At 39.0% G+C, this 16,950-nt stretch overlaps 1 protein-coding gene across 1 annotated transcript in view; it reads right to left on the bottom strand.

Moving 5' to 3' along the window:
- znhit6 (zinc finger HIT-type containing 6) overlaps positions 1 to 16,950 on the bottom strand; it is a 41,745-nt gene that overhangs the window by 10,777 nt on the left and 14,018 nt on the right. Inside the window, exons 6-8 of the mRNA XM_035955084.2 lie at positions 4,759 to 4,827; positions 4,520 to 4,600; positions 1,907 to 1,987 (exon numbers count right to left, since the gene is read on the bottom strand). Coding sequence (XP_035810977.2) covers positions 1,907 to 1,987; positions 4,520 to 4,600; positions 4,759 to 4,827 — 231 coding nt within the window. The remainder of the gene's footprint in view (positions 1 to 1,906; positions 1,988 to 4,519; positions 4,601 to 4,758; positions 4,828 to 16,950) is intronic.

The raw sequence follows: 16,950 nt of genomic DNA, 5'->3' as shown, positions 1-16,950 counted from the left end.
ATTTGATTAAGACCTTCCAACTATGCTGGAGGTATCATTATGGTAGAAAACAACACTTATGCTCAGAAACTACTATATGCTGTTATAAGCAAATTATATGCTGATGTGTAATTAGCACTCAGTTTTTACATATAAATTTGACAGATGTAATTATTCACTTTAATAAACTAGCCTGTAATGACTGCCATTATATAGCTGACATTTAAGGTATTAATAGGAGTAGAGGGTGACAGCTCATACTAAATCTTGGCACATCTCTACACTCACCTCTCAGTAATTCACCTCTGTATGCTGTCATAAAATATAAATTATACGCTCGGAAAAAGTATGCAGCCCAGCCCACTGAGCTAAACAAAAGGAGCAAGCATGTGATACAAGGATGAAGGATGGGATGGGAGGTTTCATGACGTTTCATCCTGGCCAGGGGGTAATGATTATGAGCCCCAAGAATCATCGTTCACTCCATGACTAAGTAGAAATGGATGACAGCCAAAGAATCCAAAAGTAGGCGAGGCTAATGGGGGCAATTGTCATCATCTTCCATAGAAAAAAAAAAAGGAAGACTGAGAGCTAGGTGGGAAAATTGAGTACAGAAATGGTGGAAAGAGAAAGTCAGAGGGCAGGAAGTTGAAAGAATACAGGGTGGACGAGGAAGATAAAAGCTGAGAAGAATTTTCTTGATTAATGGCATTTCTTAATGTTGGAATCAAAGTAAAAGGGGGAGGAGAAAAACTCGGTCTTTTAGGTGTCGTTGACAAGTCTGCGTAGGTGTGCAGGAATTTACAAGCCAGTGATGTCACAATCATAAACAAATCACATGGATTTCATACACGCTGAATAAATCATTTATGACTAGCAAGCTTAAAGAAATGGTCAGCACAGTCACACGAACATAATGCCAAAGAAATTACGAGGTTCTGACACACTTCTGGAGCGTATACACATGCCTCCAACTGTGTGTTGAGTTTGCAATGAGGAAACATATCTGTAGTACAGCTAATACAATTACTTCATTATTACATTAGTCTATCAACAGAAAATTATCAGATTAACCGCATTATCATTTTGAAAGAAAGACGCTAACATTCTCCAGTTCCAGCGCCTCCAGTGTGAAAGGATTTTTATTTTTTAATGGCTTTTCTCTGGATAATGTCATATTTAATAAACTGGCTTTCTTGGGGTTTTGGGGTAATGTTTATCTGAAGACACTGCCGGCATTCTTCTATTTTCTATCAAGTGGCACATGTCCCATTAAAACATGCGGTTTCCTTTAAGTAGACTAACTGGTTAACTGTTCAATAAGCAGACAAGTACAGTGCAAAAACTGGTAAATAAACAGGCCCCACTTTAAGACTGCCTCCTGTCAAAAATGACATATTGTTTATTTATATGCATTAAGGCACATACATCATGAGCCAAATGTTGGCAGTTTCAAAAACACAGATTTGGACTTCCAGGGATTCATCTGGAACAAAACTGAGGAACCAATCCTGTCCACTGGCAGGGTGGGAATTTTAGAATCATTCTTTGCTTCAAAATCAGTTTTTGATTCGAACATGTGCTGCTGCATTACCCCAATATTACAATGTGTTGCTGTGTAGTAGTGTTGAGTGAAGAAACAGAGGAAGGGACAGTGCAGAGTTACGTCTAAGCGACTTTAAGGCAGGAAAGGATTATTTTCATCAATAAAACGTCTAAACATGTAACTCTGATACATAGTAATCAATTTTTAGGGGCTTTATCAACAACTTAAAACATGATTGTGGATTCATCCTGCATCAGCACCGTTTTAAACCTGCACCTAGATTTAAATGACAATAGAAAGCCTAACAATAAGTCCATTGAAAACCAACAGTGTGTCACGACATTAAAATAAAATGGGCAACAAAAAGAGGAAACATCTCACCGCACAGAGTTAGCCTTTCTCCCCTCTGCTTTCATGAAGACTTTCACATCATCAAACGGAGCATGGACATACATCTTCAACCTGAAACAGAGATTCACAGTATTAAGGGAGGTTAGACTCCAACAGCACCTAAAAGACAAGAACAAAGCACATGGGTACACCGACTGCAAATTTTTAAGGTGGTCGTTGTAAGGGTCAAAACACAAAGAGCTCATTGACTGAGTGCAGCACAGCAGAGACCCAAATGTATTGGTATGCTGACTGATATATGTATAGGCCCTGACTGAGGTTTCTGTGTAAAGGACAATCTTCCATGCTAAGGACAACCTCGGCACCTGAGCCTGCTGTAAACAGCTAGCCAATGGGCCGTGGAGCGTTAAACCTCACTCACTTGAATCTGGACAGAGCCTGTGTCTAAAAGGCTGGCACAGGACCAAGTCAGGTATCTATTTAAAGAGGAACACCTGCCTACAATATGCCGTATTTTTACAGTACACTGCTTACTGCTGACTGTTATCAGCATAAAGGTTAGGTCAGAGGAGTCAGATCACTGTTCTGTTAGAGGTTCAGATTAGAAATACAGAATGTTCTGCAACCAAAGGACCTGCTGTGTTCAAAGACTGCAGTTTATATTGGGAGAAACATGAGCCTGGGACACAGAGAGAACGTGAGGCAAGAGCAAAATTACAAAGATAAATGTGGGACTTAGACAGAACATGGAAAGACCTTAACCAAATCCTTTGTGACTGAAATGGGACTGAGTTGGCTGAAATAACAGGATAGAAGATAACCTTTGACCGACAGTTTTTGTACATTCAGTAACTGAATTTTCTCCTTAGTTGCACTGAGACAAATGGAACTCAAAGCAGTCAATCTACCACTTTACCTGCTCTGGGAGTGTGAAATGTAATCATGCATGCTTTAATTGTAAAGTTAATTTTAATTAGGGAAAGAAATATATTTAAAATTTGCTGTGGAAAGGAGAACAGCAATTATTAAAATAAAAATTTTAGTGAAAACTACTCTGTTGAAGGCTATATTTGCCACTTGATTCCTTCATTCCTCTGCAGGGCTTTTGTACAGACAGACTGATTTGTACTCAGTCTGTTACTGAGGCATAATCCTCCTGCCAAACTCAATTACAGGAGCTCTGGTCTGTCATGCAGGTGACAGTGGACCTGTTACAGATCATCATGACCATAGCTACAGTCATAGTGACTAATGGCTGATATTTTATAGAATAAAATTGTGGCTCTAAGGCATAACTATTCAGTACAACAGCCCATTATGTCTGCTTCTATACAAAAAGCTTGTATACAGATACAATATGATGAGATAGCATTACATTCCTAATGCACTCATAATTTAGTAGTTCATACCAAAGCATGTTTGTGATGTACTGATATGATCTATTTGTGAGTGGATGAGTGAGGGATTCATTTAGCTTTGTTTTCTCCACTCCTCTTCTAAACTGTGCTAAAAACAATAGTCTACGAATGAAAGCTTCAAATGTTGCTGTCAACAGTAAACCTACTCATTTAAATTTTTAAAGAGAAAACAATGGACTGAGCAGCAGTCATTACCCCTAAATTTAGAGGGCTTCCAAACCATATAGCAAATGGTGCTGACTTCTAGGTCTAGTATCACATTGTTAAGTTTTCTATTTCTATTCATGAGTCGAGTAACTGAACCAGAAAAACAGAGCAGTTGAATTTCAAACACTGAATGCAGCATATAATTCTAAGGTGTCTGGCTTTGCTGCACGATACAACTAGAACTGTAGTCAACACAATAAATGAATTCAATGGAACAAAGCAGGCATAGTAACAAATGTTCATGTTATTTATACAATGCCCTTCAATTATTGTCAAGATCATGGACATATCTTTCATTTCAGCTATTCAATGTCCAAATCACAACAAAACTACAGACATCTATCTCACATTCATCAACGTTGTAGTTGCTGTTTGTCCACATCCTGCATGAAAAATTGACAAATTTATACTAACAATAGGGGATGTAACATCACTGATGAACATAGAAGCTCGCTGGCACCTTTAAGATCTGAAAGTTGTGCATGTATTGTAAATATGTTATTTCATAAACCTTCGTAAAGGTACAAATAAAATTAAAAAGGCCTTAAAGGCCTGTAGCTCTATAACTCCCCCCACTTACAGTTAAATGATTGGTACTCTGCCACATTTTCAGTATATTTTGTCAGGAGAGAACAACCATTAATATGTCCCTACAAACAAACAAAACCAACATATTAGATTTTGGACATTGGGCCACATCCACACTGATATGTTTTTATTTTAAAACAGCATCCTAAAATGAAAGTGATCTCCATCCAGCAGCCATTATACACGTTGAATAAACTACTGGTAGTCAAGACTGATGTCACTGTTTTCATCCAGACAGTAGTCATGATACAGGACCATCATAGAAATTGAGAGTTATTGGAGTCAATGGAAATTCAAGACTGTCATGATATACATGGTCTTTGCAAGTGTATGTAAACTTTTAATCACAACTGTATACCCAAAGTCTATATCCAGATTAGTGAGTCAGACTAGTGTGGAAGGAGCTTTAGTGTGAATGGACAAAGCTCACTTTTGACGAGTCACAGGCTCCGACTCTGTAGGGTGAATGTAAGCGGTCAAGATCTGTTCCAAGGTTTGTGTGTCGCACACCCTGCAACAAAAGAGAGAGATTGTGAAGTAAGAGGCAAATGTCAGAGAAAATATGTGATCAACAACATCAGTACGGATATAAATTTCCCTCACGAGACAAACACCGGAGGTTTAGCAGAAACCACAATTTAAGAAATGTAATATTGTTGTGCAACTCACCTCCTCTGACTGAACTCTGAGCTGCTCTGAGGAAATATGAGCTTCAGGTGCCACAGGAACAGTTTTTCTCTAAATGAGACACAGAGAAACTAATTTTTTAGTTTCCGATTATCAACAACAGTAGTGCCTGTTGCCTGTTTCTCAACAGACAGATGAGGTCATCTGAGCTCACATAGTATTCCCTTCACAGTCAAACACAAATGCCCTTGTTTAAATTCAGAGCATAACATGGATTCGGCCTTAATCCGTCCAAGACAATACGCCTCGCTGCCTCCAAGATCGTGTCCATCTGTGGGACTGTGTGTGCATGTGTAAATGAAAAAAAAAAAACAAAACAACAAAGTCGTCATGGAGACCATGATACATACACTCAATACTAGGACACCAGCTGGTGGATATCACATAATAATCACTTCTTCTGGGGTAATGCTTTGAGCAGTAACTGCTAAACGTAGTTGGGTTTTCTGGGTTGCTGGGCGTGCTCTACAACCAAACACTTATTCCCTGAACAGCTGCAGTGTTCATATCTACTACTGTGGAGAGAAACAGCCAAGAACATGTAATATATCAAACAGTTGGTGGGGTTAAAACAACATGTAATTTGGCCATCTTTATTTGTTTACAATGATAGATAAACCTCTAGTAAATATCTGACTGGAGCCCTCTAAACTATGGAAGCCTATACACCAATTTGTCACATCAAAATAAATTGAACACAACAGAGAAAGAATCCTGCGATGTGGATACAACCAAGAAATCATAGAAAGTATGCTGTTGACCAATGGGAATATAATAAAGTCGACTGCCACAGTAAGTCCTACTCTCTACAGTCATATATCCCTTATGAGTGCTGAACATAAGTACAAGGACTTGCACTGACCAAGACCACAGAGTTGACCATATATAGGGTGGTGCTGATTCATCAGCCCCTTCTTCAGCAGAGTAGAAGCACTGAAGCTTAAGGTTAAGGATGAAGATGAAACATAGCCTCAGAAAGACGCAAAGCATAATTGTAAGGCACACACAAGAGACCTTGTTATTAGGGCTTTAGCACTCACCAAGAGAGATTCAAAACACAGCCTGGAGGTTTCTATTAATATCTGTAATATAAAATATTTGCAGCGTTTTTCCCCCAAAAACTCATCTATAAACTAAGCTCTGCATAGTTCCTCAGAGAGAGTTCAAATCAGGATAAAGATACAGTAAATACAAATACACGGAAGAGCCAAAACGTTCTGACCACTCACAGATAGAGCACATAAGGCTTATTATTATTACATGTCAGGGTCTGGAATATATTAGCAGAGTCAGTACACATTTTTACCAATATACTTCTATGAATAATTGGTTCATTCTTTGACGTTTATTCCCACAGTGCATCTTAACATAAAGGACAAGCTATGTGGCTTGATACAAAACAAACATGTATTTGAGCAGATGCCCAACTAAGGTGTTTGGAGTCAAGTTTAAACCCTGAGAAGTCCACTGTGTGGGCAAATTAACAAAAATGATAGTGAGGTGATGATGAAAAACAAATGTTCAGTAACACAGACATAAACTTCAGAAGTCAACAGTGTCAGACAGATTCTTTTCTGGAATACAAGATATTGTAACTAAAAAGATTTTACACCACTTATGCCCACTGTTTAACATTAACCTGATTGAGCATTAGCAGAGGATAACCTTCACTGTTAAAATACCTCCAAAACTATCTACAAGTTGTTTTTTAAAATTTTTTAATTTCTCCAGGCTTCTCATAAATATGCATTGCAATCTTCATCAGACATGCTTTCTTTCTTTGTGTACAGTTTGGCACATTCTGTTGATGTGGTGGTGGAGGTCAGTTCGCTTTTAACTTCTACATATTCTTCCTCTCATCTTTCAAGGGCCGAAATATCCGCCTCCATTCTAACGCTCTTCTTTTCAAATTGTGCAGCTCATTTATGAGGGTCTTCTTGTTCAAGTCAACAGCGTGTTGTTCTTTCTTTCTCTTCGAGGTAACAGTGGTAGTTGCCATAGCAGGTGAAAGGAGCAACTCTACTGTGATCTCTACCTTTCTTATGACTCTTTCTGATTATTGTGATTATAGTGGAAAGTGACGTTTTTTTGTCCACATTGTCTCACACAGCAGGGTGTCCATTCGATCTGTTTTTGGGTCAAATTCAGTGAGTTTAGTCTAGGAGCTGCTGAATCACAAAACTACATAAGTTACATGTGTAGCTTCAACAAGCATGGGCAACATTCTTTTCATTTGACTTGCGCACAGCTCCATAACCATGCATTTCGGGCTGAGGCACTACATGCTCCTCACGAATATAACGTACTGAAGCCTTTTTCAGCAGCCTCTGATGGAATATCTTGCAGCCCATCTTAATCTCTCATCTCGGCCTGTCTGAAATGTTTTTAGAAGACGTGAGTTGGTTCAGGGTGGCCTCTGCTGCAGATCCAACATCAATGTGACAACTGAACTTTTACAGACTGCCGCTCTGAAAAGGGGCACGAAGGAGATTCAGCACGTGTGGCCTGTTAAAAGGTTCCTCCAGACGGCATCCCATGAGCACCTGAAGTAATGTAAATGAAGGGATTTCACATTTTAGGTTGATCACTCCTAATCTGTAAAGTTACAAACCATAGATAATGTTTCTCCCTTTGATTTGAATTAAACAATAAATGAGTGGAAATTTCACTCGCACAGCTTAGGTGACACAAATTGCAGTGTGGGATGCTGATTCTAATATGTACATTATAGAATAATTAATTTCATTTTAATCATTTAACACACAAACACATAATCCCATATGTAAGGTCCTACACATGTCTTTGTCCTGCACTGTGTTGACTACCATGTATTCCTTGTAAAGAGGAAAAATGAGAAACTTTGCGTGATTTCAACATTGTTATGGTGAGTCTATCGAGACTATGAAGAATGTTACCAATTTCTCTCCTGGAAATTATGTGCAAATGAAAAACGAAATTAAATGTCATGGACAACAACGCTGTTAAATTGTCTTCGGCTGTTTAGGATGCCGATTATGACAGATTTTCTGTTGTATTTACCAACATTTTGCCCTGGGATTGGGAGCAGAAAAATAGAAAATATGTGAAAAATAGTTACACTTTATATTTGTGCATTTCTATCAGACAGCAATGTATAAAATGAAACACGAGCAATTACACTATCAATGTTTATCCTTACCTAGGAAGAGAAGAATGATTTTTTTTCAAACGGTTGTTTTCTCTTAAAATGAAATATATCCCCACTTTGACTATGAAGAGAGGCTCTGCAGTTTTGCTTTCTCAAATGACTTCGCTTTCAGTTTGGGTGGTTCACCTCCCTACCATCTTGATGCAGTGTTTGACATGCGGCCAGAGCAGCAATCCACTTTCTGACACATTAACATTTTCAATCTACCGATGCCTTCAAAACGTAAACATGGGCGTGCCACATTAAACTGCTGTCATAAAATCCCCGTGATGGGCAGGGCATCTGTGGGACCGCCGGTACAGACATCTCTCTCTCGATGCATTGTGCAGAGTGTGCAACCCACACAGTATGATGTTGATTAGTGTCTTCCCTACATCATTCTGCATGTCTACTTCTGGAGTATTATGAATGCTGTACAATTCACAGTTGGCCCATCCATTTATATTTGGATGAGTTTCGTGATTTTGATCTCTAAGTCCTTTATTTTCTTCATGATATCTTCAGTATTTAGTCCTCACTGCAGGCCCATCCTACAGCCTGACATGCATGTCCAACTGTTTTGCCTGTAAAAAGTGCTTCAGGGTTTCATTTTTTCTATACATTGGACAAATGCAGTTCCCTAAAATCAGGAGCCAGTCCAAAACTATATACATTTGTGTTGACTGCATGCAAACCTGTAGCTATCTGGATGTCACGTAACATGACCTAAAAAAAAAACAAATTGGCATTCACATAACATGTAGGAATAATAAGAATTTGCCGCCTTTTCTGCTCACAATAACTGCAGCAGTTGGGGTTAGTTTCTGGACACAGTACCCAAAATAATCCCTTGTTTATTGGTGGACAAGAGGGAAGCACAGCAGTTGGCAGTACTATCACGCTAGTCACTGGGATGAAAAAGTCAGGGATGATTTTTAGAGCTGATTTGCACACAGCAGCAGCTTGGGACTTAGCTTCTTTAGTATGGGTAGCTAATGCTGCCCCTCCCAGGTTTGAAGTGTTGTTTCCTGGTGTGTGATTCAATTCAGCCAGTTTTTTAAAAAACTTTCCACGACAGTTTCTTTATTTTGCATATATAAAATAAGAGAATGAACATGAATTGGACTTTTTTAAATGAAGTTGTGGATGTTTCTAATTTGAAAAAAAAATTAATTTTAAACATTAAACAGGTGGTCAGACTGTTTTGGCTTATCGCTGCATATCCACCATGAAAGTGTGTTAATATGCTGCCATAGAGGAACAGTACATTTTTATTCTATCTTACTAACAAAGTGGGACTAAATATTTATATACAAGTTGGACTTTTACTAAGGTCACACAATTCCGCTGCTGCTGTTGTTGTTGTTGATCAGCATTACTATGCAAATAGATGGTCACATTAAAATCCTGGTCAAATCAATAAAAAATAGTAAGCATATTAAATATCTAGTTCAAGCTGCTCACTTAAAATCCATTTGTTGTGGATCCAGATGGTAGCATTTCACATCAAGGAGCATTTTTTTCCTTGCAAACAGAGAGAGGGTGGGTAGGAGGAGTTCAAAAGTAGAGAAATCTGTGCAGAACACCCAATGAAAGGAGGTTATGAGTTTCCACTTGGTTGTAAGAAAAGGGTGAGGAGGTAAAGTTGTAGGTAGGGAAGGGAGTGTCGACAGAAGACTGGGAGGGGATTCCCTACGTAACTGTAGGAGGTACCTAACACCCCTAAACCCTTAGTCAGAGAAATTTATGTGTTTGCTTAGTTTTTGCCAAGTTTCTTCTTTAGTGCGTCAGAGTGTGTGTGCAGGTTTATGTGTGACAGGTGTGTATGTGTTTGTATGTGCAAGCAAAAGAAGGTGGAGCACCAGGTGTGATGCTATTATTCTGTCATTACAGCAAATGGAAACTATGCTGCCTTTCAGTGGAAAAAGGGCTTGCCCAAAGATGCATGCATTCATTTCTGCAAGGCCACAGTGCATACCTGGGATAAGTGCCATTATTTATTTTTGGAAAAAAAGAGGAGAGTGCAACTTAAGAAAGTCAAAACAGAAGCCACAAAAGTTGAGGACGACTGCTTGGAATACCAGAACCTGCTAAAAACAGGTCACAATGCTGGGTCTTTCAAAAACTTTTGCTGAAGGGCCTTAAGCAAGGCATTTAAGCTATAAAGGTGACCAGCGATAAACACTACAAAGCTAGTTGTGCAGTTTCCTCATAAACACCAAAATACAATCCTCCTCAAAACATGGCAGTTTAAAAAGATTAAGCACTAAAACCATGAAAAGATTATGTGGAAAGGTTTATAACCTCAACAGAATTCTGAAGCAATAAGCTATCTGCTACTTTATATAGTCTGCATTAAAGGGCATTTTTCCTTCAAGAAGGATTATTCATCAAACAGCTTGTTGGACGACGAGAACTAAGCCTTATTGAATGAAATAGGATTAGCACATAGCCAGGAAAGATTGGAGAAAAAAAATGTATACATGTTTCATTATTAATACAAGTAATTAACTGTTTATTTCCAGGAAACAAAACCAGGTATCTTCAAATCACTGTTTTTATGACTGAGCTACTGAAGTCTAGCTCTGTGTATGCTTGTACACACATTAGGAAGAATATTCTCCAGACTCCAGAGTATCTTAACTTCGATTCACATTTAGTGTATTTTGTTTCTGAAACCTTTGGGTCTTGGGTGAAAATGTTGGGGTTACAAATCATCTTGAGCAACCTGAGTTATATAGAGAGGATGGAAGCCATCAGTGTTTTCCTCTTTCCAAGTGGTTGCTGTTTTCTTTCTCAAGTTGGAAGCACAGTAGTATTATGTGTGCTGCACTAGGATACTCAATATTGACATAGTAAAATAGCTAAAATCATTAGTGTGGAAGTTCATGAAAAATATAATCCCTTAAAGCAGCTCTACAGAAAGTGCCACCTTACAAGTCTGTCTCTCTGGTTTGTGGATAAATCCCTAAAAATGCATCCCTGTTTATCAAAATAACATATTTAGACAAATTCAGAAGTTCGTTCAATGCAAACAGTCCCTTCCTGGAAGAGTTGGTCACGCTAGCTAATGACTAAATTAGTCATCTTTCCCTTGAAGCACTCCATAAAGACAACAGCTGGTGTTCCGCTTTGGTGAGTACTATCTGTCCACAGAGACTGCAAAACTATGGGTATAAAAAAGTAACATTTATTTTACAATACATAATAAATGTGTTACAACAGGAACTACAAATTGTTAAAGGCTCAGTATGCTTATAATTAACTGAGGATGTCTAACACGGTCGTCTTTCAAAAAGCAAAATAAGGAATCGTAATCCAGAGTTCAGATTCAGCAGACAAATCTCTACTACTGAAACAAAATCTTTGACCTGATGACTGCTGTTTCTCACATGCATACAAGCCCACATACTTTTATGATTGACACTCATTCAGTAACGCGGACATCACCCAGTATTCTCCATGCAGTTAGTCATTGGCACCGTACTACAATACAATAACTTTATTAATCCCCAAAGGGAAATTCAATATTATTAATACAGCATGCTCGCATTGTTCCACTCTCTTCTGGCCATATGCCCATCTTTTTTCATATACTTAAGTTTTCTGTCATCCAACAAGCTATTTGATGAATTACCCCTTTTTGGGGAAAACTGACCTTTAATACCGACCTTTAATACAGACCATGTAAGGCAGCAGAAAACCTACTACACAAGTTTAACAAGCATGTTTTCTTGAGATATTGCAGTATGATTCTCTAAGAATAGTTTTACTTTCAGAACTTTGTGAAACAGACAACACAACAGCAATGTCCATTTTACACACTGACTGGCCAGATGTTGAAAGAAGGACAAGGCTTTGTACTCATCACATCTACATCAGCTACTATTCGTGTAAAAGGCATACATATAACCCTCTTGCCTTTCAACAAGGACAAGGTGTACTCACTAGTTTGTCTTAAATAAACTGAACCTCTTCTATTTCAGGATACAACTTTGGCTGTTTCTCCAAATTTAAACTGTCTGCATCCGTGAGTGAGAAATGAAGTTGACTCAGAGGAAGATGGATGGATTCATTAACAATAACACACTCTGTTGATTAAGTAAGTGATTGGACTCTCTTGTGCCATCAACACCAGAGAGAGAAAGCCTGACTGGTGGTCTGGCAGCCAGAGCTGAAATCCATCTGGCTGGATTAAGGTCTGGAGAGATCCAACAAAAATGGCGCTACATGTGAAACCATGTGTCTTGTTTTTATGCACATCAGAGGGAGATGCCAATATCTGGTGGCAAGTGGGTGCTGGTGGAATGAGATGACAGGATTTTGGGGCCTTTCAAACAAGATACAATAAATAAATTCAGGATCCAAAGCAATGGTTAGACCCACAGTCTCAGAGGGTAGAGTAGCAGAGAAGTTGATGGAAGAAAGGGAGAGGAGAAAAAGATTACAGACAGCTGCATATTAAGACTTCTTACTCAAGTCCTGGCTTGAACCCTGGTTGTTTGGCAAACACTGCAATCTTAAGTCACAGGTCTGCTTTTCCTGAAAAGTTATGAACACGATACTAATGTCTAGATCTATGTCTGTGTGAATGTGGACGAAAACAACTAGTCTACAGTTGTTCAAAACATTCCATGAGGCTGTAATAATGAGTGCATTTGAGAGGAAGAAATTTTTTGAAAGGATGAAAAACGAGATGACATTTTTTCTATTCTTAGGCTAACATCACTAATGGGACAAAACGTAAATCTGGGCCTGATATGCCTGGTCATTAGTTTCAGGATTCTCACGTGTTGGACTTCTGGAAAGTTGGACCTGCTAGTGTACTTGATGAAACATCAAAGGATAACCAAGGTCATTAGAAGTAATCCTCTAGGAAGCATGACTGTCTGTACGAAATGTCACACTAATCTAAATATACAGCAGTTGTCACTGTATTTTTCCAATGTAGTCACCTCTAGAGCCAAAGTATTAGTGTGGCTTAAAAGCAACAAGAAAGGTTTCATAGCCAGAAACCCTGCTAATACTCAAGTTCTTCTGGCGTGAAGTGAAAAACTATGTAATTATAATTACTATGTAACACATGGAAACATATTTATAAAAATGTTGTCAACTAAACAGAACACATGGCAAGTTTATGTTCTCAACTTCATGCAGCACTATCAAATGTCTGGTTATTTCAGAGTTTGGAATTTCACTCAGAACCAGAGAGCAGCATGTATGCCACAGTTACACGTCCAATTGTGATGACAGTGTGTGCAACACTGATGAAACTGCTGCTTACCATTCAGATGTGAGGTTTGCCTCAGATGGCAGCCGACACAGTCTCTGCTCTGCATCAGCAGTGGTTAATCAAGCCAAACACAGCCAGAAGGCTGTCTGTCGGAGTCTGAAAAACATCTGACTAAAGCTGCCGCTGATTGTTTCATTTTAACTTAATTTCTGGAAAGTAGAAGCTGTGCTGCACATGAGCTTCAAGTGATGAATAGTCATCCCCCACCACGAAATCTGGGGTGAAATATGGTTTATGATTCTGTTTTAATCCATTTGCGTATTCATTCATCACATACAATAGCTTATACGTCACATGGACTTCTAGAAACCTATGATGAATGTAAAGCTGCACTACAGCATTTTCAAAATTGCATTAATTGGTCTAATGGACTGCAAAAATTACACCCCTTTTTCCATGGTCTTCGTAAGTCGAGCTGTAGCTGTGGTACATTGTGCATGTGCATTTCCATAGGGAAAAGTGCTGGTCAGTGCTGATCGTTTTCAAAACCACTTTTGCCAAGATGGTAGAGCTGTATTGAAACCCTGTGAAGGCTGCTGAGCTAATGGTAGTCGAAATCTGTTCCTTCAGATTAAAAGTTTTCCACTAGCAAATTAGTGGCAGGCTTTCCTGAGGGGTTACAAGAATGGCTGACTTAATGTGGAACATGAATTTCGAGAATGAGTGTAGAACATTGAACATATATCTTTCATGTTCATGCTGCTGTTTCTTACTTTAAAAGATCTTTATTGTGTTCACTTTTTTTCTTCTTCTCCTTGAGCCCCCTTACCAACAGAAGCCTGATGAACAAATCTGCTTTCTTGACACTTTGGTCTAAATAATAAATATTTTAGGATGTGTTACCTGTGGTACCCTAGATTTCATAGACATACAGAGAGACGGTTACATGCGTATTTTTCTTAGACCATTGATAATAGTCTTAGTCATGAATGTAAGCAACTGACTGGTAAGTCTCTGGTAAGGTGCGAGTAGAGGTTATGATTAGTTAGCAGTACATGTCAGTACAGGGCCACTAGCAAGAAAAGACATGCACCACTCTGCCCAATAAAAAACATTGACAATGAAAGTGACGGAAAATTATCATTTTATAACAAAGCAATGTTTTGCTGGAAAACCTTAGGTGCTAGCATTTATGTTATGTTTCTTTGATATGTACCACCCAATGAATGTGCCCTGCCACACCATGAAACTGTTAACAACTTGAGGAACACGACAGAGAGTCCAAAGCAACTCCCCAGAATCCAATCTGCCAACATCCCAGTGACTGAAGCACTGGACACCCACAAAGGTACAATGTTCATGCTTCAATGGGTCAGAACTGCTTTGGCGTCGTGGGGAAACCACATATTAGGCAGGTGTATGCTTTCTCTGACTCAATTTTAAGGGTTTGTGCATCAGTCAAGAAATGTTTTAAAGGATTGATCAGTTGCTGCAAGAGCAAGCAGGTGACAAGGGGTCAGAGGATGATTGCTTCCTCCTGTTGTGGCCCTATTGGGGTTTCCCCTCGCAGAGAAGTTTCACACCACGAACAGCGGTGAGAGAATGGTAGTGCGACAATTGCACGCAAAGGATTATGTGATGCATTATGAACTGACTTTAATACTACTGAAGTTGAAATGTTGTTGTTGAAATGACACGGAAAAGTAACTGCCAATTTATTGATTCTACAGGACCTATATGTGGGTTACCATACCTTTAATCAATCTACAAAGAGCTTATTTTTCTCTACTACTATCACTAAGATGCACTTAATTTTTGAGTTCAATGTTCAACACCTGTCAATAAGTAGAAACAAAATTAGGTCTCCTCTAAGTTAGAAAGCTAGGTTAATTGAGGCTGATTCTCAACATATGGGAAAGTGATATGCAGGGCACAAAACCACACTGGCTCATGTTACCAATTATCTCAAGTTATTATAGAAATATGTTCAGTTATTACCCACAGTAACTGTTCCTGCAATGTGTTGTGCAGTTCACTCAAGCTGTCTATGAGGAAAATGCCCTGCCATGCCAGGCTGAGGCTGTAGAAAACATAATTCCACCCTAACACAACTACTTCCAATGTTCTGCCAAATGCCAGCTATTATATACTTACCCTCCAAGGGCTGGACTAAGAGGCAGCCTGTAATTTTTTGTCAATCTCTTTACTGTTCGTGCCTTGTTTTTTAAATTAGTCATTGGTAAGAGGTGGAAAGAAAGTAGTTGCACAGCCATTATTTTGCCTACAAACATTTAATCAAACAAACACGCGGTCACTAACTCACACTCAAGCACATATGCTCACACGCACACACACCATCGCCAGGCATGAAAGCCCTCCAGTCAGCTGTCTGCCAGTAATGATCCTTCTCTGGCAGGGCAAGTGCGTAGCATGAATATGTCGCTAACCAGCTGCAGTCACACTGCTCACACATCTGCTTCTTATATTATGTACTTGGTACATTCTGAAGCACATTCTCTCTCAATCCCTTGCTATTTAGCGTATACCTTTCATCCCATCCCTAGTGTGCATTTGCTGCTCTGTGAATGGGACACTGTTGCGGTTAGTTGAAGAATCTTCACAGTGAGACATAATGACACTAACCAGACTAAACAAAGAAAGTCTGTGCAGCTGGTCAATGATTCCTCTTTAGAGACAAGAATAACAAAGGCATAAAGACTCTTGAATCATTTGCTGGTGCAGTTGTGGGAACTTCACACATTTCCCAGGTGATGAACCTTTGTGAAAAACTTAGACATCCTACAAAAACTTTCTGTCATCATCTGACAAATGCTGAACTGGGACCAGGGAGACTAGGGCTGGAGTCTGCTGCTACAACCTAACATAACATCTAATTCTATGATGTGCACAAATGTATCAGCACCTGCAAAACACCAGAGACTCACATGACAGTGTGGTAGACTTTAAGGGTGGAAAAGAGGGTGGTGAAAGGGAAAGCAACAACATAAAAGCAGCTGGAGGGACTGACAAAGGTTTCTTTTAGTGGCAATCCTGATTGGCACCTAATGTTGTCCCTGGGCATTTCAGACTCATAAAACTTTAATATCCAGTTCAATAACCATTTTCTCCATCTTCTCTGCCTCTATTCTTCCACCGTGGGATTAGAGTGGCAGGGCTCAGTCTCAAAAGCAACGGTAAACTAGAATTACTGCCTCGCGGTTGTATGCCTCCGCCAACCAGGCAAGTTGCGGTTCACATTCATGCCCATCTGCACTCATAATACATAAACACGTGAAGTGTGTATGTTCGATGAGAGAAACAAACAACATCAAAAAAAACCATACCAAATTCCTTCTATGTGTTCACATGCTTGGCCAATAAATTCTGATAGAACATAAAGTTGTTGCCCTGACAACAGACAATGAAATATAAAATATAGATGCTGCAGCAAAGAAGCTACAAATTCTAAAATACAATGCGTCGCACATATCTTCAACCCAGCAGTATAGAGGAGCTCTATGATCATCACAGTTTCAAGGTGGAATTATTGTTGCCAGACCAGTAGAAAACAAACAGTGGAATATAGTGAAAATGTCCCCGCCTGTTCTTGACATTATGATGATGTTGATGCAGTGAAGTTGACCTTTGACCTTATTTTCCAATTAGACATTTTTGTGATATTTAGTCATAATTATCATATGAATTCTTAAGTTATGGCCAAAATCCCATTTTATGAGGTCATAATGACCTTTGACCACAAAAATGTAATTAGTTT

This window comes from Amphiprion ocellaris, chromosome 2 (genome assembly GCF_022539595.1).
Source record: "Amphiprion ocellaris isolate individual 3 ecotype Okinawa chromosome 2, ASM2253959v1, whole genome shotgun sequence".
Classification (NCBI taxonomy): domain Eukaryota; kingdom Metazoa; phylum Chordata; class Actinopteri; family Pomacentridae; genus Amphiprion; species Amphiprion ocellaris.
The sequence above is the reverse complement of the archived record's forward strand: the minus strand, read 5'-3'. Positions and strand labels throughout refer to the sequence as shown.